Here is a 27279-nt window from a genome sequence, read left to right as displayed (position 1 = left end):
GAGTTCAAGTAGAGAAAGAAAATGTTGTCGAATGTTTTGGAGTAGAAAAGATGAATAAAGTAAGAGAAAAAAAGATTGTTAAATGTTTTAAAATAGAAAAGAGGAATAAAGTAAAAAAGAAAAAAGATTAGTGATTGTTTTAAAATATGATAGGAGTATAAACTAAGAGAGAAATTTTTTTGAATATTTATTATTTCCTAAATACTTCCTCCGTCCCACAAAAATATGTACTTTTGGTTGGACACGGATTTTAATGCACAATTGATAAAGTAAAAAATGAGTATAAAGAAAAAGTAATTAAAGTATTGTTAGTGGAGAATGAGACTCACCTTATTAGAGAGAAAATAGTTTCCACATTTAGAAATTGTATATTCTTGAGGATGGACTAAAAAGGGAAGAGTTGATCCTCCAAAAATTGTTGTTCCACCAACCTCCAAACGTTTTGCTCTCCCCAGTCATTTGGTATTGGTTGTGCCATTGATGCCCCTCATTTTGCCAAGTCTCATGTTGAGCTATTCCATTGCATTTCCTAATTGATTTTTCATGGTCTAAAATTCCAACCAGGTTCTCCTATATGTAACACCTCTTCATCCCTATCTTCCCATTCATATTATTTTTGAAGGAGCCATGTCTCAAGGAAGTACTCCCTCAGTCCCCGATTAAGTGTCACTCTTTGATCTGGCACGGGTTTTAAGAAATGTAAAGAAAAGTTGGTTCAAAAAGTTAGTGGAATGTGGGACTCACTTTTTTATATTGGTTTTATAATAAAATGTAAGTGAAGTGAGTTAGTGGAATGTGAGACCTACTTACCATTTATGATAAAAATGAAGTGTGATAATTATTGAGAGACGGACTGAAATGAAAAATAGTGACAATTAATCGGGGACGGAGGGAGTATAAAACAGATCTCAAGAATAAAGAAACATGCCCGTGAGAGGAACTAGGGAGAAAATAAACAGCATTAGCTACTCGTTCGATCCACGAATAAGAGTTTTGCTTTTTTTTCTAGCATGTGTTTTAATAAATGTGAGTTGAAATTATTAATGTAACATGTCACACTTTTATATACTATTAATTAATTTTATAATGAAATATGAATTGAATTAATTAATGAAATGTGATGTTTATTTATCATATATAATAAAAATAAAATGATAATTCTATTAACCGACCAATTGACAAATATTTAGGGGTGATAATGAAAAATGAAAACGTGGTGGACCTCAAAGATTGATGACATAATGTTGTTATGAATTTTTGGAAAAAAAAAAAGCACGCGGCCAAGTAATTAATGTTACGTAAATATACTAATACAGTAACACCTAAACAATATAACCCCCCCCCTATCTATTGGATTTGGATCCCTTGCTATGATAATTAATGCACTCTACGACAGGAATTGTTGCTCCATGTTGCATAATATTTAATTTATAAATTATAAAATTAAAATATTGTATCATTTTTGTTTATCATAAAATATGAGTTTGTATGGAATAGCAGTCCCTACTACGGAGAGCAGCATGGCAGAGGATCCAAACCCGATCATAGATATACAAATAATGTTATCGGCTAACTACTGCAACATTAAGTGCACACAGTTATTCTTTTATCATAAAGCACTCGAAATGAAATAGACTTAAAATAATGAAGAGTATAAATAAGCCTATAAGGTGTAATAGAATCCTCGTGCACGAGTGATTTTGTTGTTAGAGATTCCGAATCTCTCAATATAAAAGCAAATTTATAGTGTTTCGAGTTTTAACTAAAAAACAGTCCAAACTATTATGGCACGACTCCAAATGCATTTTGAGTGAGAATCAATGTCTATCATGATTGAACATGTGTACGAATAAGGTTTTAAGGTTTTATTATGTGGTGTGGATGGTAGGATTTATTTAAGAGTGATGATAAAGAACTAAATTTTATACCACCAAAATAAGATTATATTAATAATCTGGTGTATTAATTATATATTAAAATAATAAATGTAATTAGTGAACAAGTTAAAGAAGACTTGATTAGCCTTCAACCTCATTTTCATTTTTTTTATATAACCAAATTTTGTAAAACCAAAAAAAATTATATTAGTAATTTGATGTATTAATTATATATTAAAATAATAAATATAGTTAGTGGACAAGTTAAAAGACTTAATAGCCTTCATCCTCATTTTTAATTTTTTATTATTATATTTGAATTTTCTTTCTATTGCTTTTCAAATTTGAATTAAAGTATACATATTAATTACTACATAAAATTTCAAAAAAGTAAAAAATTTATACACAAATTATTAATATATGAGCACAATATTATGCACGTTCCATGTACTATATATGCGCCCATGTATTTTAATTAAATGTATAAATAATCTCATTTTTTCTCAAATAAATCAGTTTTTGGTTGTACAAAATTTGGTTAGATAGATTTATTGTTATCGAAACTAAAGAGGAGGGTGACAGGAAAAATAGCATGATTGAACATGTGTACAAATAAGGGCATCCACAATGGGACGCCCTATGGCACGCCCGATGCGTGCCATCGTCCGCGGGCGCCATCGTCCACCCCATTATGGGTGTCGGCCATCGTCTGCGCCCTACGCCCACGCCCGATGCATCGTCCGCGGTTGAAGCGCGGACGATGGCCTATCGTCCGAGCCATTGTGGGCTCGGCGGACGATGGGCTATCGTCCGCGCCATCGGGCGCCCCATTGCAGTATCGACAGACGATGGTCGCAGACGATGCCACGAGTTTTTAAATTTTTGTATAAATACCCCTACCCCACCTTCATTTGTAACGTTTCGTTTTCACGATTTCACTCTCGAAACTCACATTTTTATTATTTCAACGAAATGGATGCAAGTCCCAACAGTCCGATGTTTGGGGAGGCGCGTTGGCCGGTTACAGAACCCGATGAATATCGGTTGTTCGATGCCAATGCACATTACGATCCCGGCCCCGAGCGCGACGGCCTCCACGTATGAGTCGTTGGCAGCAGCCTCGATGGCGAAGACGTTGGTGCAGACGCACAAAGCCCTCAAGAAGTGTACAGACCCCGCCGAAGCCGAAATTCTCTGGGGGTTGATTTATGAGTTGCGTCGGATGTTGGAAATTGCGTAGATTAACCAACTTGAATCGTGTAACTTTTGTGTATTTATTAATGCAATATTCGCCAGTTTTTGGTTACTCGTTGTGTTTTTAAATTAGTTTGCATTATATATTTGAAAACATTTAAATTAATTAACAAAATAATATTAAAACATATAGGGTGCGCCTTAGGGCGCCCCATTGCAGGTGGGAGGGTAGGAGGATAAAACTGCTGACGTGGCGCGCCTTAGGGCGCCCAAATGTGGATGCCCTAAGGTTTTATTATGTGGTGTGCATGGTAGGATTTATCTAAACTAAAAGGGAGAGTGAGATGGAAAATAGTCAATTTTAATTATTGGTATTTTATTCTTTTTAATTTTAACCTTTAAATATTAATAAATAATCTCAAATGTACGTTCTATGTACTATATATGCGCCCATGTATTTTAATTAAATGTATAAATAATCTCATTTTTTTCTCAAATAAATCAGTTTTTGGTTGTACAAAATTTGATTAGATAGATTTATTGTTATCGAAACTAAAGGGGAGAGTGAGAGGAAAAATAGCATGACTGAACATGTGTACAAATAAGGTTTTATTATGTGGTGTGCATGGTATGATTTATCTAAACTAAAAGGGAGAGTGAGATGGAAAATAGTCAATTTTAATTATTGGTATAGTTATTATGTTTCCTACTTTATTCTTTTTAATTTTAACCTTTAAATATTAATTTATTTAATCTCATTTTTTTAAAAAAATATCTCAACTATTTTGGCACGGAGAAAACACTTTCATTTGCCTTGGAACAAGAAGCACTAATTTAGATATGTATATATGTGGTGGCTGTTTTGGTATTAATGCGTTACAATCATATTAGTGATAATAACAATATGAATAAATAGAACATCGTCAGTCGTGACTACATCATAAAAAATGGAATTATTTTGTTGATTGTGCAAATTGGTGAACTGGGATAAAAGTTATTCCTACTCCCTCCTTCAAATCATCTTCGTTCTACTTTTCTGCCTCTCTGTCATGGATTGGTTCAACTTTTGAGATTGCTTCCCAATTTTCTTTGATTTTGACACTACCCCATCATCACAATTTCTTAGTAGCTTCACAATCTTTTTGTCTCTATCTAACTGTAAAAATTGTTATATAGTATGTGGTCATTTCTTAGTCTAATTACCCATCCACTAGCTGTATGATTAGGCAGTAAAAAAATCAGTCCTACTATATATACCATCCCAAATCCTGGATAGCTTACCTACATTCTATTTTCCAATAACTCTTTTCTTATGCGTAATCATCTTCTTCTTCTTTTCCCATATCTCCAAAGATCTCTCTCACACACACACACACACACACACACACATTCTTGCTTTTCTTGAATTTAATTATCGGAAAGTGACATACAAAACCATAAACAGCAAACTATAGCTTTACGAACAACTATTTGAATTTTGAACAATTCTCTTCCCATTAAATTGCAGCGAATGAATGTGTGTGTGGCGTGTGTATTTCATTCCATTCTTATATCATTTGTTATCAAACATAGCATTGGAATCAATTATTTCATTCTATTCCTATCTTAATTTCATTCATGCCTTCATTCTATTCTACCCTAAATTCATTCTATCATACCAAGAATGACCGTAGATTATTACCTTGGTGTTAAAATATCCAACAGGAAGACACTTTAGAAAACGGAGCCAGCATGATTCTGAGAATCCCAAATACTACTCATTTAAACTGATAACTCAATACAATAACAGAGTCATGAAAAAACCGACTTAAATAAATGTGTTCATCCATCCTCAAATACAAGCAAATTATGGAAGAAAAAAAATAATTGAAAAACAATCTTCAATGAATTTCCCCTTGAATGGTTGTAGCTGTTTTCTTATATTCCAGCCAACTTTCTAAGTTCGAATTCAACTACTCATTTTCGCGGCTGAGCATGTTAACACCATTCGGAGATGAACACAGTCATCATATCGTCCTGTCTTCGAAATAGGAAGCACACAAAAAAACAACAGAGCATCCGAACACCCACTCACGAATTCACCCCCTAACTAACATTGATTCTTTTAAGTACGGACAGGACTCTGAAAACAGTTTGCTATAGCTATACGCAAAGCACATGTGTCGTAATAACCTTAAACCAAGATGCTCACAGTGATAATTTAGATGACACCTGATGAGTGGCGACAGAGAGTCGCTCAACAGATATGTAGGGGAGATATATATGAGACCACTGGGAATACAGTAACCAACTCTAACAAATCCCTCACTCATCAATATTCCAGATTAGACTGGAACCTTCTCCTATTTGGAGGACCTTGCCTTGTTCGTCCAGAATAACGGGGATTTGGATTTTCTGAAGCCAATCCTCTTCCCCTGTCTATCCTATACTCCCTTCCATCTGCTGGCCTTCTCGAAACACGTCTATTTCTTGAAGAATTATCCTTTCTGAATCTTTCCTCTTCATCCAGCAATGGTTGAAGCCCTTGCAAATCTGGCTCAGGAGTGTACTCGATTGGCCTTTTAGTTTCATCCATTCTCCTAAAGGTAATCGATATCCTGGAAGTAACACAGGGTAGGCATCATAATTTTGGTAGCTGGTGATGGAGAGAAGAAATAATCAATCTTCTATTTAACAATACCTTCTGGAAGGGACGGCTGGGATGCAATGCTTAGCCACATCAGCTCCATTTCCATTTAATACAAGAACAGATCTGGTCCGGAATTAGGGAAAGATGATTTAGATGCAAATAAAAGATCCAGATTAAAATAAATGTAAGGTTCATCATATAACTTACCCAAGTGGCAGGGGAATCGCAAAAGCACCTTCAAATTCACCAGGGCCAGCTATTTTCAAGTTCGACCCAAAAAGTATATCACACTCGCTAAGAAACGAGACTGTACAGAATGGCCTGACAAACTCATGATTGTCAATATGAGGCGGTATACAGTCCCCTTCTTCGTAGATATTCACGATACAGCTATCAGGAACACAAGAAGGTGGCAAAACATGCCACCGGACAAGCCTTTTGATCATAACCTTGAACAAATGAGGCAACGGATCAACAATTTCAGCCTTGAGGATGCCTGGTGGATTACCCCTTTTATCCTGCCATCCAATTATCATTATTCATTAAAATGTAATATGATATATAACTTTTGAAACCACTTAAACATTATTTGCACATCAAAAGCAGCATTCCTGGGAACTTACTGTGGCATAGTTGTAACAGCAACCGAATTGAAGAGTTATACGCCCCTTCCCTCTCATCCACTTCTGAGGAGCGGTATATGTGCGCGCTACAATCAAGTAACATACAAAGAATCTTAATCAGTACAGTGCCTCAGATAAATAACAACTACTCTTAGCTGTGGCAAAATAAAGATACTATATCAGTTTGAACCATGGAACGGATCATATCAGTCATCGATGATGTGGATCCAAGAATCCATCAGTGTAAGGCAACACTTGAAAGCACAAAAAGGGAAGACTTCTATTTTTTCCAAAATAGCAAGAAACACCACATTCAGCCATAAGTGCTAGATATTTCATTCATTTTCAATTTACCAATACAGCCACCTGTTTTGCATTAACCTTCTTTCTTTAATATTTTGAATCCCCACAATTACTGCTAACTTCTACATAAAAAAGAAGTTAAAAGTAAACAGAATGAAATTCCGCACTGCTTAAAAATCAAAAGCAAATACAGGACTATTTTATCAAGTCGATTCAAAATGTCGGGTCTAAAGCATTGCAGAAAATAGGGATACTACAGGAAAATATCAACAGTTGTGTGACAATGAAAATTGGTTATATAAAAGGCCACAACAGATTTTGTCAATTTTCAAATTCCCCTATCTAGTCCTCTCAATGCATCCTTTAACTATGTCATTAAGCATATAAGTTACAAAAGAAATCATTCTTTAGCAAAAAAAAAACAGAAACACTAACAATCATTATATTCAAGAAATCTAGAGAGAGTTGGAAAGAATGAAACCCAAGACTTTGAACCAAATATAGAATCCTGGGGAAGCTATATCTTTCAGCAAATTAGTGGAGTATATAATGCATTTAAACAAGAATGGTATGCAATATTTTGTAAAGTAAGTTACAGAATGGTAGATTTAAATATCCCTTCTACTATAAGAATATAGTATTACTTATTCAAGTTATTATATATTTCATAGATATGTAAAAAGGTATACATCTAATTAATCATTATATTAACATGGCATCTTCTACAGTCTACACTATAAACATGAATGTATGCATATTGAAAGCGAGGCATGAGATGATGCAATTTATTCTAATATACACTTTTAGCTAAAACCTCAACATACTATATGACTATATAAGAACACATTTAAAAATAAAAAATGGAAACCACGAGTAATAAAAACATGTTTTTTCTTAATAAGGAATATGTCTTGAGGAAGTGCTCATATAATGTATCTTTGATATAGGTATTTCTTACGGTTATCATATGGCAAGGTAACTCAAATAATAAAAATGAACTAAACACATAATATATCACTCAGTTATGTGATAAACGCTTACATTTCAATTTCCCATTCCTTCCCATCTCTTCAAGCTCTTCAACGTAACTAACAATTCTTTTCTGTTCTGCTGCACTGAAGACAGCTTTATGTAGCTCCAACCCATCTACTATGTTTACAAGCTTCCCATTGATCCTTTCCAAACATATAAAGTCCTTTTTTCTTTGGACTCCAGAAAACCGAATGTATTCTCTCTGATCCCTTGACAATGCCACCTTTGGCTTAGCTACAGCCACAGAGGTTCCCTCTGAAAAAGTATCATTCGCGTCAACAAGCCCATTGCCATCCTCATTGTCTTCTTCTGCTGCAAGCTCATCCTCCATAGCCATATCTGCCCAAGACTTTTTAAACCTAGGGCTCCGTTGCCGTGCTGAGGAGTTTAATACTTCGATTGCAGACGATGCTTCAACAGTTTGTTCTGACAATCGATCAGCCTCATCCTTCCAACTACCCAAAGAATGTGTATCATCATCATCATCGTCATAGTTATCCGCACCATCTTTTGCGCTCCCGGTGGAACGGGCACTACAGTTACCCGAATCTTCCTTACAGTGGATACTTGGTGTAGAAACAGCAGCATCCCTTTCTACATGCACAAGTTTCACAGCTTAATTAAGTTGCTAATTGCCACCTAAACATAAAAATTTCACAAACTTGATAAAAAAACCTATTAGAAATTCAGGAAAAAAAAACTCTAATAAGTTACACTTCAGTCTAAAGGGGAATTGAAAAAACGAAATTCAGCCAAAAATAAACAAAACTTCACAATTTTCGGCCGTGAATACGTTTCAATAGCAAAATAAGCTGGAATTCCTAATTTGAATAGCCGAAAAAAATTCAGGTTTTTTTGGAGAAAATTGAAAGGGAAAAAGAATAGCTTTAAATAGTAACATAATTACAGTAGCACATAGACATAATTGGTATACAAAATTGAGATGGATATGTAGCGATGATTAGAAGGAAATCTGCGGACCAGTGTTGAGAGATCGGATGCTGTTGGAGATGGTGTGGGTGCAAGATTGGCAGAGGCCGCGAGCTAAGAAGGGCAACCAATTGGACAAAAATTCGGCAGCGATCCGGACTTCGTTGTCGTCGTAATTGAGGAGGAAATCGTCGGGGTTTTGAGGTTTGGCGTGGCCAGTCATGGCGGATGAGTCGCTGCGGAGTCGGAGAGAAAGAGAGGTAGCAGAGTCAGCGGAGTCTTCAGATTGATGGTTAACTAAATTAAAATCCAGCTTGTAATAACAAATTAATAATAGTAGTAATATAGTGGTACTATTCATATTTATTATCGGCAAAGTTTTTTATTTGTTTTGTGACGGATTTTAAGAAATTAGTGTTCTTTCTGTCCTATTAAACTAAAATGGAGTATTTTTTTTAAATTATCTCAATAAAATAACATATTTTCTAAAATGAAAATATGGATATTTTTATTTTTGTTTTTTGCACTTAATTTATAAAACAACACTATATAAAAGTGTGCTAAAAAGTAATGTTTGCAAGTTAGTGCAACAGAATATGAAATTCATTTTATTATACTACTATAATTTTGTAATAGAATGTAATATTAATGAGTTGGTGGAGGTATGATTCATTTGTTATTAAAGAAAAATTCAATTGTAGCCATTGTAAAATGGCAAAACAAGTCATTATTTCATAGGCAAGGGAGGTATTCATTTACATAATCAAAACCCCATAAATATAAACTATTACAATCATGAATTTTTTAATGGTTAATTTTCTATCTATAATTCACAAATATATAACTAAATCACCGCATCATCAAACGCTGATGATAATAACTTTCAGATCTTTTTGATAAATGGAATTAGAAGTGAAATTATTGGATTGGAATTGGAAATTTAAGGTACAATACAAAGTGATATAATTTTTGAATTTGGAGGAAATGTATACACACTACATCACGCACCTAACATCTAACCACACACACAATACACACGTTGCACTTGCACACACAACAATACTATACCATGGTATTGTGTTTTATCTGTTTTTTATGTTAGTTTCTATTTTTTATTTTCTTTCCGTTTTTCTAATGTTATGTTTTTTTTTGTCTTTTTTTTATTAGTTTTTGTTTGTCGATATGTTTTTTTTTTATTTTTCTTATGTTATGTTTAAGAGTATATCTTCCTACTATTATTAGTTTCTATTTTTCATATGTCACACTTATTTTGCTTTTATTATAAAATTTAATGTATTTTTTTTGTTGATCACAGTTGTATCGAATATGCCTTTGGTGTAATCTTACTTGACCGGGTTTGGGTTTGTAGGTGACAAAGTTTGAACTTGTGAGTTCAAGGTCACCATAGTTCAAGATAATAAATATTAGTGTGTGAAATTCATTACATAAATTACTAGTGTGTGAAATTCATTACATAAATTCATTACTAGTGAAATATTAGTCTAGATAAGACCAATATATATGAGTTATATGGGTTATTTAGCTATTTGGTAAATAAACAAGGTTCATGTTAGGCTATCAAAGCCCATCTCGGTCTGCTTACGCCCAGAGCAGATTAGTTAAAAAATGTGGATTATTTAACCGCCCTAAAAGAGTAAGATAACACATCCCTATCTTGGGATGTGTTATATTGCTAACTTTTTAATCTGCTAACTTTGTCAACTCATCAATGTAGTATATTAAAAATATCAACACGATCATTAAAATGTCAACACAATATATTGAAATGTCAGCAAAATTATGTGTTGACATATTAATGTTATAGTATTGACATTTTTAATACACTGCATCGATGAATTAGCAGAGTTAGCAACTTAAAAAAGTTAGCAATTGACCACACTTCTTATCTTAATTAATTATCTTGTGCTAATTTAATATGTCTATCAAACATGCACTTAGAGAACCCATTTCTTGAAGACTACTGTTGAGGCCTAACTCTAAGTACGTAGGAACACAATTCATGACTACTAATTTGAAACACTAATCAAACTTTTTAGTATGATATATACTAAATCAAAATTTTTTGTACTAATTTTAAACACTGGTGAAACATGTTGATGCAATTATCCCTAATAAATGAGATTCAACTATTTTTGCATTTAATATCAATCGAATTCAAATACTTCCACAGAACAATAATTGGCAACACTTCTGCTATAATATTAAAGAAGAAGAAGAAAAGGGAAAAAATATCCATAGTTTGTCAAACACTGCAAATTATCATCAGCCGCAGGCAGGCAACCATGATTGAATCTACAATACACTTCCAAACAAACACATCGAATCGCAAACATCAAACTTTGGCACAAAGCACTACAAATATCTGCAGTCTTCTTATTCCCTTGATGCGAAATCACACGAAGCACAACACGCTCTCGGGGTTCACAACTCTAAGCAACACTTACGGGTTGAACAGGCAACTCTCTCATGCTTTTGCACCTGCAAATGCAAAAGGGGCTATCGTAAACTCTCAATGAAGATCAAATCGGTGGTACCCCAAGTCCTCTTTATTCGATCACAGTCAGAAAGGTAAGAATATTTTAGTGAAACGAGTAAATGGTTACACAAAATTAGGTTCTACTCCAAAGTACACTGGGTATTGTTCAGGAAAACATGGGAAACTGGATGAACAAAAGGGCGAATACTTTCCTAGCTTAGGATGTTCCTCAGCAGTTTTATTATCAAATATGCAATCAACTTCGGCATGAATTACTCACCTATTACATTGTTCTCGTGAGGCATAATTGTGATTATTGCAATTTGAACACATCCAATCCCCATCACGCCATTGCTTTGCTCTGTAGAGTACAACAAAGAAGGTAACGTTCAGGCATTTAAAAAGGTACTGTGAAAATAGAATGAAAGTCAAACTCCATGATTTTGAAGACAGTAGATTCTGTCTTCAATTTTTTTGTCAAATTCTGACAGTGCGTCACAAAGATACCTAGGTTTGTGTATCTTACTTCTATATCAATATTACATTGATCATACAAAATTTGTGAACATTATAAACTCAGTTTACCTTCAGTATTCTAAACTATTGCTCCAGTATAAGTGATTGTCAGACAGATTTGTAAACGAGTAAAAGGAGAGGGAAAAAAAAGACTAATAAGGAAGAGGTGAAAGGTAGCAGAGATACAGATAACCATAAACTTGACAAAAAAATGTGAAATTAACTAATTGTTGCATCTAGAAAGCAGTCCTCTAAATTTACCCTTTCCCAATGTGTGCAGGTGCTGGTGCTGGTGCCAGGCGAGATACTTGGTTGACTTGCCAATTTGGGGGAATTGGGGTATTTCCACTGTGCATGGGAGTGTACATATTGTTCATTTGACTGCCACCAGGACTTAGGAATGGGTCAAGCCCTGAATTTGGTTGCTGGAGCCCATATGCCTGTTAGTCATCACATAAGGACTGGAACGAAAAATAGCACCAAAACAATATAAACAGGGAACTATATCTGCTATATAAATTAAAGCAGATCCTAAAAAGATATTCCATACTTGTCCAGCATTGAGTCTCTTATTATCGAAGTTGTGAACAAATTCTTCAGATGCCAGGCGTTTTGTTCCATGAGCTTCAACAGAAGAGCAAACACAATATCACTAGTTTGTTCAGATAGTAGATCCGGACAGTTAGGTTGAATCAAATATGAGTGCTGATCAAAATGTATATATATTAAACCCAAATATTTGGTGGTTGGAATAAGAGATTTGAAGTATGGTAATATATATGCTAACATAAGGTCAAAACATTATGAATCAAACATTATGAATCAAACCCAAATATTTGGTGGTTGGAATAAGAGATTTGAAGTATGGTAATATATATGCTAAGAATTCATATCCTGAAAGCCAAAATGAAATCTAGTTACTTAATATGATTCGAGTCCAGTAATGTACCTCTTAAAAATGAGTGTTGTCTGAAAGTTAAGTACTCATGTCGATTATTCTAGGTAAATCTCAAAATAGAATGTGGGAAGAGAGGAGCAAGTATTCTGTCCTCTGTATGACCGTATCTTTGTTCAATGAATCAATGTAGCCCGATACATTAAAAAAAGTGCAAGTTTTATCAAGGGGTCTAGAATATACCATTATTTCCTCACTATATGATTGTAAGCTCCAAACCATTTCTACATTTTATTATTATAACTTACTGTTCTCCACAAGTTTAAAATGAACTCAACAATAGCCAAATGTTATGATGACTTATGCTTCCCTAGATTTGACCACATAAAGAAGTTTAAAACAAAAAAACAAGGATGAAATGTAGGAGTGATAAAAGATACCGCCTCTTCACATGGGTTATCTATAAATAAAATAAAGGAAATGATATGCTAAAGCTTTCTTATCAAGTAGAAAACCAAAAAACTATTATCTAGTCATGACAGATTTCAAGTTCATCTCCAATTAAACCATATAGGAACCAACATCAGGTATACTCAAGGAAAGGAAGAAAACGTATGAAAGCAACAAATACACTAGAGGTCTAGAGCCAATGGATTCACTCAGCATTATTGATTTGGAAAACACTGATATTACTTCTATTTTAATCAGATTTAGCTAATAATCTTATACACACACCTGTTACAGGGCTGCCTAGAGATGCAGGTGTTGATATTGGTGCAGGGGCATTGCACTTTTTGCACTGCAAATGTAAAACTGAGATGAATAGGCGACAAAATTTTAAATTTAATGAAAATACACAACTCTAGCACTCAAATTCATAATTACATTTCTAATAGCAATAAAGTTTTCATAAGGAACATAAAGATGGGAAAAGTAACTGATCATTTCCTATCAATTTTCAAACTCAATATACTAGCAGCGAACAGCAGGCAATTAACATATTGATGGCAAACCTCCTCTCAAACTCAGCAACTGAGAGTTAAGGGGGCTGCTGCTGGAAATTAACAGGAAATGAACAGGAAATGAACAGGAAGGAGGAAGAAAAACAAATGATCAGAAAAAAGTAATCTCGATATAGCGCTGAACTGATGTACAGAAAACAAAAGATATTCCTCAATTGAGGCATACAGTAAACTATTGTTCTGAACTCTAGTAATTTTTAAGACACAGCTCTTCCATTGAGAGCTATTTATAACACTACCGAAAAAGACTCCTAAACCAACTCTAACTCTAATAGATAAAACTGATCCCTGATAAACTCCTCCCTCCGTTCGACAGTAGTTGAGTCATTTTTCCATTTTGGGGCGTTCCATCATAGTAGTGTCATTTCCCTACTTAGCAAAAAGTAACACTTTTTTCCCTCACTTACTTTATTCTCTCTACTTTTCTCTCTTTCCTACTCTATTATCTCTTCACTTAATATATTTAATATCTCTTTCTTAATCTCCATGCCGAAAAGAAGTGACTCTACTACATGGAACGGTGTACTAGACTCTATCAACAACCAATAAAGAATAAACAGATATAGATGAAGCAGAGAATTGCAGGGGACTATCCCTGTCAGCAATACAGCTGCATGATATGAATTATATCTCTTTTCTTTTCCGTAACTGATTTTGTTTTATATCCACAAATCTTAGCAAATTTATCAGCCTGGGTGCTTACTGCTTACTATACTTGTGCATACCTGTAAACGTGAGGAATAATTGTGGAAGCCACAAGTGCACATCCAATCACCACTACGCCATCCATTACCATTAGGAGCTGGTGGAAGTAGATTTGCTTGGCTAGAATATGATAGTCCAGATATGCTGTCTCCTCTCAATGGCCAATTTGATACTGACAGAAGCCCATAAAGATCACTAGGCTGGTTTCCATATTGATTAGCCCCTCCAACGGACCAATCAGAGTTCAAAGAGATTGATGGATGGATAGATCCAACATTCACCATTTGTTCCATTCCTCCTCGGGCCCTGGCAAAATAAGTTGGATGAGTAGGGACAGAAGCTCCGGGGATTGCAACTGCCGGCATTGCTGCTAGCTCCTTAGGTTGGCCACACTTTTTGCACTTTTCTCTTGATGCATAATTGTTGTTAGTGCAACCTATTGATCCATTGCACACACACGCAACCCAGAATGCAGCCACGAAGTAGATACAAGCGAAGAATACGCACGCCAACCCGCCATCCAATACCAAAATACACATACACAAAACATGAAACAACTCAACCTAATTGAAATCAACTTCTTCATTATTGTAAGAGACGTACTAAATTGTACAGCACTTAGTGAATAAATTGAGATTTTAACCAACAAAGATATGAAACATTGGCATGTTCATCACATATCTAGGACTTTCCATATGGAAATGAAAGCGTCACATAGTAAAAGGTGGAAGCATGAGAGGGATCATAATGAAACATTAGCAGTATTTGTATAAACTGGAACAGATAGTAAAACATTAAGTTCATGGTATGTCCTCACAGAAGACTGCTGAAATTCATACAGCACATTAGACCAAGTACCAAGTACCAACTAACACTGTCACTTCCAATTGTCACCTTTGAGCTGGATCCTAGAAACTCAATACACGAAGACTAAGTTCAGAAAATCTGATTCGGACAAAACCATCACATCTAACTGTATAAGAAAAATAAACAAATAGAGTCAAGGGGTTTTAAAGTTTTATATTGCCTCATTTATGTATATAGTGTTGTAATTATCTACGTGAATGTTTGGGGAACTTAAGTGATTATTTAACATGCCTAACACCATCTTAGTAATAACCACCAACAGATTTAGAGCCTTCCAACAGCAATTAACAGGAATATATAAACTTAAATTCACTCTCATAAGTATATCTCAGCAGTAAGTACAATAGACAGTTCCACATACTATACTTACTAAATGATTATCAGTCAGCATATCAAAATCAATTAGATTCACAACCATCACTGACTACATTCAAGCATGAGCTGATCACTTCCAAGTTCGCGAGCTAGATAAGTGCAGCAACCAAAATTTACGATATGGTGATAAGAGCTACCGATTCTATACTCAATTCAAATCCACAAACAAAAATCAGGATTAAAAACAACTTCGATTATCGGATTTCCAAACAGAGCAACACCATCAAATAGCAAAGAAATACGACAGTGGACAACATACCGGTGCAGATCCAGTCGCCAATCCGAGGAAGCCACTTGGAATCAGCAGGGGTTTTGGTGTCGACGAGAAGCCGCGGCAGCTTGCAACGATTGCAGAAGGATCGGAAGGCATAGTTCCTATTGTGGCATCCGCCGCACTCCCAGTCGCCTTCTTTCCCGCCGCCGCCGGCCATATCCTTGTTTCTATACGTTAATTTTCCGGCAACTAGCTCACGGTCTGGTGGAACTGCGGCGATTGCGTCGCTTTAAATTTGGGAAATCTCAGATCGCTGTATCCTCTGCTATCATTTTACTGTGAATTTGCACTCTACCCCTTGCAACTTATAATTTTTAGTTTGCACCCCTTAATTTTAAGGTTAAAGGATTAGCGACTAATACAATGACCAATAATTTTGGATCTAGATAGTGAATTTTCCAAAATATTAGGCTCTGTTTAGTACACGAAATTGGAGATGTGGAATTGTAATTGGAGCCTTTAATTCCAAATCCTTCAATTTCATAATTTGAATTCTGAATCAAAAGTAGTGTGGGATTCCAAATATTTATTAAATTAAATCATACCACTTCTGATTAATTTCATAATTTATAAAATTAGCCAATTAAATCATAACTTTTGTATATTTATCAATTATCTTATGAAATTAAAATTTTGATTAAATTTGTCATTGAAATCATAATTATTAGTTAACTTTTGATTCTGGATAATATAGCATTGTTCTACATTTTGGTGGTCTATTTCTAAATGATTATTGGTGAAGATATAATGACACAATTTTAATTGTATGGAGTAATTGATAAATTTAAAAAAAATTATAATTAAATTAACTGATTTTATAATTTATAAGATTGTAAAAAGTCAACCAAAAATATGATTTAAATATCAATTTTTAGAAATAAACTTTCTTAGTTCAGTAAAACTCTTCGTATTTGACTTTGAGGGATATATCTCTGCCATGATGTAATCTGATACATTGATGCAAAACTCTAAATTAATCAAAGTCAATGCATGCAACTAGATTTTTCGAAATAATAATCTTGATAAAAAAAAAATCAAACAAAACGATAAATGATTATTCTTTATTTTAGTTTGATTATGATATTTCAAACCGCGAACTTGCGATTCAATTTGAATTTGAATGAGTTAAGAATAGGCATCGTGATATGAGAGAGAGACAAAACACAGCAATGGGAATATATAGCAACAAGGATTCCTCGCTCCTTATTTCTATCGACAAAGTAATTATTCACAATCACAAATCACACACACTCTCTCTCTGTCTCTCCTTAAACAAGAAGGCTGATCAATAACGAATACGAATTTTAGGCATGGATGCGGAGAAGGAGAAGCAGAAGATGAGGAGAGGGTGGAAGTTGTGGCTCACTCTTGTGTTCATTGCCACTCTAGTCATGGCCGCTTCTTACATCACTCTCCGGAAGGAATTCCGGTCCTTGAACCTTTTCAATCATTCCCCGCAACGCCCGGATCAGCTCGTTGCAAAGTATGCCGGAGCTCTCAGCATCGCCCAGCTCTTCTTCGATGTCCAGAAATGTAAGTCTTCAGTTTATACATGTGTACCAAAATTCATCTATCAATACACACTAAAATTTGTTTATAGAATAACACGCTTCCAACTTTAGCTGGAAAGCTGGATAAGAGTAGGATTAGTTGGAGAGGAGACTCGGGCTTAGAAGATGGGAAAGAGGAGAAGTTAGACATGAGCAAAGGACTCTACGATGCCGGCGACAACGTCAAGTTCGGGCTACCGATGGCCTTCACTGCGACGATGCTATCCTGGGCGATTCTCGAGTACAAGGACCAAATCAAACAAGCTAAGGAGATGAACCACGCCGTGGATTCACTGAAATGGATCACCGACTATCTCATCAACGCCCATCCCTCTCCCAACCTCCTCTACGTCCAGGTCGGAGACCCTGATTCCGACCACAAATGCTGGCAGAGACCGGAGGCCGCCGCGCCACCCAGGCCCCTCACGCAGGTGAACTCCTCCCACCCTGGCTCTGACGTCGCCGCCGAGACAGCCGCAGCCATGGCCTCTGCATCGCTGGTGTTCCGGTCGAAGGACTCGGCTTACTCGAGATTGCTTCTGAAGCACGCTCGACAGTTGTTTGTGTTTGCGGATACCTACAGAGGATGTTACAGTGATAGTATTCCGCAAGTGCGGGACTACTACAACTCGAGCGGCTACGGTGACGAGCTCCTCTGGGCGGCTGCCTGGCTCTACCACGCCACTGGCGATACTGCGTATCTCCGATACACTACCGTACAAGGGAACTACTTCGCTAACTGGGGAGCGAAGACGTGGTTTAGCTGGGACAACAAACTCGCCGGAACTCAGGTGTTGCTGTCTCGAGTGAGCTTTTTCGACTCGAGAACCATCAGAGGCGAAGAGAGTATCGCGCTGCAGCTTTACAGAAGAACCGCCGAGCTCGTGGTGTGTGGGCTTCTCCCGAATTCATCATCAGCTTTTCAGAGAACAGAAGGTTCACTTTCCCAAAAGGCCTCTACTAATGAAATTAAAAAAATATATTAAAGTACTTATATATTACTTGCACATTTTCTAATTCGATGATACAATGCAGGTGGGCTTATATGGGTGGATGAGTGGAATCCTCTTCAGTACGCGGTAGGGTCGGCATTTCTAGCGCTGGTTTACAGCGACTACATGGTGGCGACTGAGACAAGAAACATATACTGCGAGGGGGAGCTATACGAGCCACAACACGTACGCAGCTTTGCCACTATGCAGGCGGATTATGTGTTGGGAGGCAATCCAATGAGGACGAGCTACCTGGTGGGGTATGGAAGCAAGTACCCTGAGTATGTGCATCATAGGGGTGCTTCGATCCCAAGGGATGCCACCACGGGTTGCAGTGACGGATTCAAGTGGCTCAACTCAACCGCGCCCAATCCTAATGTAGCGGTTGGAGCGCTTGTAGGAGGGCCATTTCTCAATGATACATACATCGACTCTAGGAACAACACACGGCAGATGGAGCCAACCATCTACAATACAGCACTCTTGGTTGGTCTCCTATCCGGCCTCACCACCACTTCACCACTACTTCGTTCCTTCTTATAGATACTGCACACTAAATACTAACTCTACTTATACAGATTTAAAGGTTAAGATGGTTTAGACCTGCCAGGCCGACTCACACACACACTGAACCCCGACTTATTGTTCCATCAGACCATCACTATGGCTTCAACGACCTAAATACACACATCGACAAAGTAAGACGAAAATACATACAACTGCACAGTTTTATATCAAGATTATATAAGCATGAAATGTGACGAAAACACTATCCGTGGAAGTTAACAACTAACACACCGAAGAAATAACTAGACAGCAGGATAATCACAAACTGAACTGGGTAGAATGGAAAAGGTCTCCACTCTCCAACAGTATAGGTTATACATCTCTCAAATAAGAAAATACATGAAGATGAAGTACAAGTTCCGTCCTATGGCAACTTGAAAATGAAAAATGAACATCAAGTTCGATCAATAGACTTTCGTGGGTATGCAGGAGACAGCTACAAAGCGTGATTAGGGTTGTTCAAGGATGGCAGCTCTATCAAATGAGTTGAGGATTTCAAAATTATATATTGGAAGCGTTCAGTGCCATGAGCTTGCACTGCTCGTTCATGGCCACGAGTTGGGCCTCTTTCTTGTCCAGTAGAGCACTCAGTCTCACATTATCTTCCATGAGTTTCTGGACTTCGACTTCCTTCTGCATCTTCTCACTTTCCAATTGCGATGTTTTGGCCACAAGCCTGGCCGCGCCCAACAGAACCAAACAGTAAATTTTCCAGACATGAAAGTAAGTATATAGCCTAATCTCCGACGGCAGAAATAAGTAATAGTAATTCCCAAAAAACATGTAGAGCTTGTTAACTCAAACCCGGTAACTGAAGACAGAAAAGAAAAAGAAATCGGGCAAATTCAATTAAATTTTGATATTTACATTCAAGTATTTATATTTCATTCACAAATCCTCAATATCAATAAAATGGATTGATTCTTAAACAAGACAAGAATCTTCTTGGCACATTCGTTCAGGACGAAGCAAGTTTCTCAAAAAGACATCATACACAGCAAGGTTTAACAGTTTATATGCTTATGGTGGTTCCCACTGTCTATAAAAAAATTATTACTTAAATCTTGGCATTTTACGCTAGCTTTCAGAAGTGGATAGTCTCGTAATATAATCTGTCTGCTTCTGCTAAAAGGAAGGGACTCAAATGACAAAGTGAAAACATGGAAGTACAAGAAACAGATACTTATAAGTTAAATGGGGAAAGTGGAGCTAAACAGATGCAAGAATCTGAATAACAACCATACATGATTGCATGAGCTACCAAATAGAATCGTATAACAAGGAAGAGCACGATACTAGTCAAAATCCCTAACAAAATGATAAAGGTTAGAGCACACTGACCGTTCAAAGTGCTTTTCAATCGCCTGAAATTGCTTCTCTGATGAAAGAAGTGTTTCCCTTGCACTAATTAGTGTACTGACATAAGATTTCAGGGATTCAAATTCTTGCTTAACACGGCAAAGCTCCTGCTCGTTCTCTGCAGCTCTTTGCCTTTGTCTAGAAGTTTCTTCAACCAGATCTTCTACCCTCTGTCTCATCTCGTTCAAAATAGTATTTGTACCCATTGCAAACTGCTCCATCTCCTCTAATTTTAGTGACATATTATCGATTTGAAATGCCTTCTTTTTTATTTCCTCTTTTCCTACTGTTACCTTTTCCTTCTCCGTAACTGTTTCAGATTCCGCCATTATAGCTCTCTTCACAAGAGTTTCCATTACATCTGTAACCATTTGTACACTTTTGAGTACTTCGCTAATATAAACTCCATCTTGTTCATCAAGAGCACCGTCCTGACTGCTAAGCGCTGTCCATGTTTCCTCATCTGCATGCTCGAAAAAAGAAGTATCTACATTCCTTGACCATCCAGACAATGGCACACCATTTTTATCAACTAGACCCACACCCTCCAATTGTTTGATACCACAAGAGGTATGAGCCAAATGAGGAATCGCCATGATTCTTGCTTTCGATTTCAAGTATGTCAACAATGTTGCAGACGTTTTGACTCTATGCCAGAGAACTTTCAGCTCCTTCTTAGCATCTACTTCAGAGCCTTGTATACAATCCTTTACCTCCGTAAGATTCTCTTGCAATGCATCCACTTGAGACTGGCTTCTTCCTATCTCCTGCTTCCAATGGGTCTGTGTGTTGGTCAACTGTGACTTCAGATCTGGCACGCCAATATCTTCCTCGGTTGCCATTACCTGGAAGATAGCTCTATTCGTTTAGGACATCAAAAGCCAATAATATAAATAATAAATCAGCAAGCACAAGAATATGCCACAAAATTATACTCCCTCCGTTATATGAACTATTACTATTTTAGTTTGTCCCTTAAAATTATGCACTTTCTACTTTAGGAAACTTCTTTCTCTCTAATGAGGTAGGACACATTCGCCACTAACAATACTTCAATCACTTTTTCTTCCTATCTCTCTTACTTTACCAATTGTGCATTAAAACTCGTGCCCTTCAAAAGTTCATATTTTTAAGGGACGGAAGGAGTATGAACCAATCAATGCAACAATCCTTATCAGTGATCAAGTGTTTCAAGACTATTTTTTTATGGATCTAATAATAGAAGATGGATAAAGTTTGTGTAAAAAGCCAGACTCTTTGATCTTACAAATGTTTAAATTCCAGTAGACCCCCTCTACACATTATATTTTCCCTGATACCTCAACAGGAAAAAGCACACATGATAAGAATGAAAAATTCCAGTAGACCCCCTCTATGACGGGCTTTGTAGCTTCTTCAAATGATAGGAGCTTGTACAAGGATAATGCTTTAAGAAAGAAAATCAGTAAACCTTTCCCACGAGGCTACAATAACATGCAACATACTAACCACACCAAAAGCAGATGCTTCCTAGTGAAGGAATACAAATGATAGGAGCCTGTCTCAACATAAAAACCTAACATCTTTTTTAATTTCACAATCACAGAATCAAATATGTGGGAGATTACATCCAGTTCATGATTCTTTTGTGTAAAAGATTACAGACCCCTATCATGCTATAAGAGCCTAATCTATAACCGGGACAGTTCAAGACAATGTTCCTGAGCATGGACACCAGAGCCCAAAACCTAGAATATGCTCTTCATTCAAAGTCATGCTAACGGTGAGAGAAGATAAAACTATGCTCAGTTTCCTTATTTGTCCTTCCCAAATTTCTCAGGATAGCATCAAGAAACTGTATTCTCAGCATAAACTCACAAGACAATGTATATATAGATAAATCTCAGATGTGCTTATGATGCTTAATCATAGATGAATGCAGAAAACATTTACAAAATATCTGAGCGAGAAAATTCTTTTCCATCGATCTCCCAGTGCAATCATGAAAATGATTCAGACAATCATCCTCAAGCTCCAGTTTGGCACTACCACTTGAATTGTCTATTTTGCTAAACTAGATTTTTAAAACTCACCTAAGCATTTTAGCTACCTAAGTTCACTTTACACAATATCACAAAAGTACATAGAATAACAGAGGGGGTTGAGACACTCAGACAGATAATCCTAAGGTTACCTAAAACCCAAATTAGATTATCAGTTTTCCAAATCAAAGAACATAAAAAAGTTCCAATGATTCACAATTCATATATAAACCTCATTTCCGAGTATTTCAATCCTTAACCGTGACAAAAACCATAACCACCAACAAAATGATTACTTTAGCCAAAAAATAAATCAAGTTACATCTATAATCAAGATCCAACAAAATCATCATGCCAATAAATCCTAACCAATTGGAAGCAAAATTACGGAATGTTCCACAACAAAAGTTCCCAAACAAAATTTTCTAAGATCATCGGCTCATAAATTGCAGAAGACAATTAAAAAAGGCTACAAAAAGTAAAAATTACGTCGGTTGCTTTGTCGATATCTGGAAAAATTAGGAGCTTCCAACAGAAGAATAAACGACGACGAACAGGGATTGTCAGAAGCCAGGAGTCAAATTAAAAATAAAGTACAAAAAAAAAGATGAGAAAAAAATACAGAGCCAGAGAGAGAGATGAGGCCAACTGTGGTGCTGAACTTTGTGATTTGCTATCCGCCCATTTACCTTTTACAAAATTACTTCAACTTCAATCAAAGAAAAAGTATGCTCTAATTTGATTTGGTTAGAAGCAGGCCAGGCCAATGTTTGGAATTGGAGTCATCCCTATTTCGGGAAATAAGTTAAAAGCTAATATTATTACTTATGTTGGAGTTTGATACTTTTAATTTTTTAAGTAGTCGTCCAAATTTCTTAATAATTAATCAAATCAAAATTTTTATGAACTGTGTCAATTTCTTAATCCGATTCGATCTTTTTCCAGTGAAATTTAGCAGCCCAGGATGCACAATTTTTAAACATTTAAAACAACTTAAGTACTATACATTATCAAACTACGGGAACTAATAGACTATTCCATCCGTTCCATAGTAGTGGATTCATTAAGAGTCTGACATATTTCTTTTCACTAACTTTACACTATCTTACTTTATTCTCTCTTTATATTTCTACCTTTTTAATTTCCTATTTTATTCTTCATTTACTTAACTTACTTAACACAAATTTTCGTAAATTTCGTGTCGAAAATAGATGCTTCTACTACCACATAAGAGAATAATATACAAATGGGTGGATTAATTTGATTTTTATAACTAACGTAGTAACTATGTAAATAGAAAAATCAAGCAATTAAACATGAGATAGCTAGGCAAAGAGAGAAAATAATAAAAATATGGTTTTATTATTTAATTTATTAATCAACCAATAAGATATTTAATTATTGACTTCAGTTTACCAAAGCGAGTCTCCAAACTATGTCAAGTGTATAGGGGCCTCATGTCTTGTCCGACGAGATTCCTTATGTCTTGTTCCCAAAGTTTCTCCGCTATCTTTAAATATTACTCCCTCCGTCTCAGATAATTCGAGTCAGTTTGACCTGGCACGAGTTTTAAGAAATATTTGTTTGACTTTGATTTAAATGAAGGTAGGTAGTGAAAATAGAGTCCACCTTGTTACTTTTTCATTGTCAATTTTATGGAAAACTTGAATTAGTTTTAATGTGAGTATAATTAACATTTTTGGTTTTTTTTTATCCATTTAATTAACATTTTTGGTTCAATGTTTAGTTTTTAATTAATGTGGATTAAACGGCAGAATTGAAAAATGCTTAACAAACTTAAACAAGCTGCTCTCAAAAAATGGACAACCTGTGCAGTTTACAAATTAAACATGCTGCTCAATTTCTTCTTTCATACAACTCCACAACATACAACATCTCAATGAGAGTTTAATCAAATTACACACAAAAGATTTTTGGGAGGGAAATGCCAAAACCCACAATACTCTAACCAAATTTTTAGGAGGGAACTTAGTAGGGAACTGCCAACTACCACTACCTATAAAAGGACTACCTACACAACAAAAGGAGAGTTTTAGAAGTATTGCCCTCAGAAAATTTTCATCATAGGGCTATGGATTCTGCTGCTGGTGAAACTGCCGGAGCCACGGCCGGAGACATTGCCGGAGATAAAGGCAAGCGAATCATAGGAGTGGACACCAAGAATCTGATAGCACAAAGCCTGCTACAAGCGAGCCTTTTAGGTAAAATACCATATGGAGGTTTTGTCAAAACAGCAAATGACTTTGGAGTGAGCAGGAAGACAGTCCATCGAATCTGGGCAGAGGCCAGCAAGCAAATCCAAAGTGGTGAACCTGTGAGCATAAAAGATTGTGTTAAAGGCTTCAAGCGCAATGATGAAATTAAGCTAGATCAAATCAGGGTAAGAGCTCTTTCAGTCCTTGAAAGATCTACCATTCGCAAGATGGCTTTCAAGCTAGATTTAAGTAAGAGCACAGTAGACAGGATGGTGAAATGTGGACTTCTGAGGCCACACACAAATGTTGTTAATCCGCTGCTTACTGCCGCAAACAAGGTATCAAGAATGAAATGGACTCTCACTCATGTTCAGCCTGTTGTTAACAATGGTATGCTCAAATACCACACAATGCACAACGTAGTGCATATAGATGAAAAATGGTTTTTCATGACAAAGACTGCGGATAGATACTACCTGCTGCCAGATGAGGAAGAACCATATAGGTCATGCAAGTCAAAAAGGTTCATCACAAAGGTGATGTTTATGTGTGTAGTGTGTAGACCATACTTTGGAGAAAGTGGAGATGTCATATTTGATGGAAAAATAGCCATCTTTCCATTCACAAGACAAGATCCAACAATGAGAAAATCAAAGAACAGACCAAGAGGCACCTTGGAGACCAAGCCTATTCAATCAGTGAACAAGGATGTAATGAGAGAATGCCTTATTCATAAGGTACACTATTTTTGCATCAATTTTTTATTTCAAACTGTATCAAATCATACTCCAGACCTCACACACTGAGATAATGATGCAGATCATACCAGTAATCAAGGTTAAATGGCCAGATAACATAAGCAAGGAAATATTCATCTAACAAGACAATGCCAGACCTCACATCAGCCATAATGATGCAGAATTTCAATCAGTTGCAAACACAGATGGGTTCAGATTCCATATCATTTGCCAACCAGCTAACTCTCCTGATTGTAATGTGTTGGATTTAGGATTTTTCAGGGCCAGCCAGTCTATACAGGATGACAAATTGGCTAGGGGAGTGGATGAGTTGGTGGCTAATGTGCAAGCAGCCTTTGATGAACTTAGTGCAGGAACACTGAACAATGTTTTTCTGACTCTTCAAGGATGTTTAACAGAGATTTTGAAGGAGAAAGGGGGGAATGGCTACAAAACTCCACACATTAACAAAGAAAGGTTGACAAGGCTGTGGATACTGCCAAAGACATTGGAGGTTGAAGAACATATAGTGAAGGCTGCAGTGGCATACCTCCAACAGTCTGAAAATAATGAGATCACCTCATATGACATCTCAGGTATCAGTAGATCTGTAGGGTTCTAAGATCAGTAAGTTAGGAAGCATTTTTTGGCAGTTGGATGTGGAAGCCTCAAGATTAGATGTGGCTTATGCTATCAACTGTTTTTTGTACACTTTTGTAAAGCCTCCAAACCTACATGTGTAGGGGTGGCTTCTAAAATCCTAATCCCTCAGAACATTGTCATCATAGGGCAACCTCCAAACCATACATGTGTATGGGGTGGCTTCTAAGGCTGCATAGCTAGGGTTTTCAAAGGGCGTAGGTCTAGTATTTAGACCTGATGGGGTTTGAATTTGTGTGGAGGCGAATGAAAATGGTGGAGGAATGGTGTAGATCTAGGGTTTTCAGAGGGAGATTATGGAGGAAGAAGGGGAATCGGTTGGAGGTTGTGTGGAGTAATGAAGAATGAGTGAAATGAAGTGGAGTAAATGGTGTAATTGGGGTAGGCGAAAGTGCAATTAAGAGGAAGAAGGGGAATCGGTTTTAGGTTGTGTGGAGTAATGAAGAAGGGGATGAAATGAAGTGGAGTAAATGGTGGAATTTGGGTAGCCGAAAGTGAGATTAAGAGTGGAGTAATTTGTTGTCATAAATGGAAAGTTTGAAATGGGACAAATTATGTGGGACGGACCAAAATGGAATACTGGGACTATCTGGGACGGAGGAAGTATTTGATTTAGCCTATCTTGTATTTTAGTTAGCTATTTTTATGCAATTTTTATCTTTATTGAGTCTAGTTAATATTCTGTAATTGAGAGGTCAATGTATTTTTGATTCATTGAGAAATAAACATAAATTTATTCTCATTCTTTTTGGCGTGAAAACGCACCCTAGAACCTCAACTAGGGTTTATCATTTCCCGTTCACAAATTACTTTCGTGTGCTCTTTGATTTTCTCTGATAGACCATCGAAGGTCTATCATAGTCTCAGATAACATTGAATCAATAGGAATCTCGTTTTTCCATTTTAGTTCGTCTATGAATAGGAGTCTCAGCTTACTTTTATCATAAATGAAAATAGGGTCTCAGATTCCACTAACTCATTCCACTCACATTTCATTTAAAACTAATACATGCAAGTGAGACTCATATTCCACTAACTCTTTTCTACCCACTTTTCTTAACATTTTTTTAAAACCAGTGCCGCTAAAGAATGAGACTCCTAATGGCGGACGAAGGAAATATTTATAAACTTCGAGGTTCTAGGTTCATTAGATGTGACTTTTACTTTAAAATAAACCAAGTTCATTTTCTTCACCCTAATTATATGTATACTTAATTATGTAAACTTATCACTACTAACTAAGTATATACTACGGTATAAATTTCACTCACACAAATTAGTAAATATTCTATAATTTACCTAATAGACTTATATATTCTCTCTTTATTTTATTTGTAGATAGTTTTAATGCATGATTAATAAAATAAGAACTTTAAAAATAATAATTACTGCTAGTATATAAATTGATGGACATAAAATTGAGATTATTTTTTTACAA

The 27279-nt window shown here is 36.1% G+C and overlaps 4 protein-coding genes and 1 long non-coding RNA gene across 6 annotated transcripts; 1 reads left to right on the top strand and 4 right to left on the bottom strand.

Annotated features, from left to right (window-relative positions):
• Window positions 1–4854: 4854 nt before the first annotated feature.
• On the bottom strand, window positions 4855–8906 carry LOC121777260 (RNA demethylase ALKBH9B-like). The gene is made up of 6 exons (XM_042174449.1): window positions 8640–8906; window positions 7668–8252; window positions 6324–6409; window positions 5908–6218; window positions 5752–5823; window positions 4855–5668 (listed from the first exon to the last, which is right to left on the bottom strand). The coding sequence occupies exons 1-6, from the start codon at window positions 8809–8811 to the stop codon at window positions 5383–5385; spliced, it is 1512 nt and encodes a 503-aa protein (XP_042030383.1). The 5' UTR covers window positions 8812–8906; the 3' UTR covers window positions 4855–5382.
• A 1819-nt stretch (window positions 8907–10725) lies between these two features.
• Window positions 10726–16049, bottom strand: LOC121777452 (uncharacterized RNA-binding protein C17H9.04c-like). Its single transcript, XM_042174717.1, has 7 exons — window positions 15725–16049; window positions 14244–14659; window positions 13232–13295; window positions 12152–12225; window positions 11863–12041; window positions 11366–11446; window positions 10726–11087 (listed from the first exon to the last, which is right to left on the bottom strand). Exons 1-7 carry the CDS (start codon window positions 15894–15896, stop codon window positions 11039–11041), a joined length of 1035 nt encoding a protein of 344 aa, XP_042030651.1. The 5' UTR covers window positions 15897–16049; the 3' UTR covers window positions 10726–11038.
• Window positions 16050–16973: 924 nt separating this feature from the next.
• On the top strand, window positions 16974–18825 carry LOC121776451 (endoglucanase 2-like). Its single transcript, XM_042173624.1, has 3 exons — window positions 16974–17272; window positions 17362–18225; window positions 18325–18825. Exons 1-3 carry the CDS (start codon window positions 17050–17052, stop codon window positions 18822–18824), a joined length of 1587 nt encoding a protein of 528 aa, XP_042029558.1. The 5' UTR covers window positions 16974–17049; the 3' UTR covers window position 18825.
• Window positions 18826–19087: 262 nt separating this feature from the next.
• LOC121777123 lies at window positions 19088–23044 on the bottom strand. 2 transcript variants are annotated; one of them, XM_042174263.1, is made up of 3 exons: window positions 22918–23044; window positions 20190–21052; window positions 19088–19524 (listed from the first exon to the last, which is right to left on the bottom strand). In XM_042174263.1, exons 2-3 carry the CDS (start codon window positions 21047–21049, stop codon window positions 19350–19352), a joined length of 1035 nt encoding a protein of 344 aa, XP_042030197.1. In that variant the 5' UTR covers window positions 21050–21052; window positions 22918–23044; the 3' UTR covers window positions 19088–19349. The 2 variants fall into 2 exon arrangements, with proteins under 2 accessions (XP_042030197.1, XP_042030196.1); XM_042174262.1 differs by lacking the exon at window positions 22918–23044 and adding an exon at window positions 22718–22911.
• A 1046-nt stretch (window positions 23045–24090) lies between these two features.
• LOC121777126 lies at window positions 24091–25158 on the bottom strand. The gene is made up of 3 exons (XR_006045373.1): window positions 24921–25158; window positions 24662–24819; window positions 24091–24561 (listed from the first exon to the last, which is right to left on the bottom strand). It is a non-coding gene; the product is annotated as an uncharacterized LOC121777126 (long non-coding RNA).
• Between the last annotated feature and the right edge of the window lie 2121 nt (window positions 25159–27279).

The sequence above is a fragment of the Salvia splendens genome, chromosome 18 (assembly GCF_004379255.2).
Source record: "Salvia splendens isolate huo1 chromosome 18, SspV2, whole genome shotgun sequence".
Lineage (NCBI taxonomy): Eukaryota > Viridiplantae > Streptophyta > Magnoliopsida > Lamiales > Lamiaceae > Salvia > Salvia splendens.
This window is presented reverse-complemented; position numbering and strand designations above follow the sequence as displayed.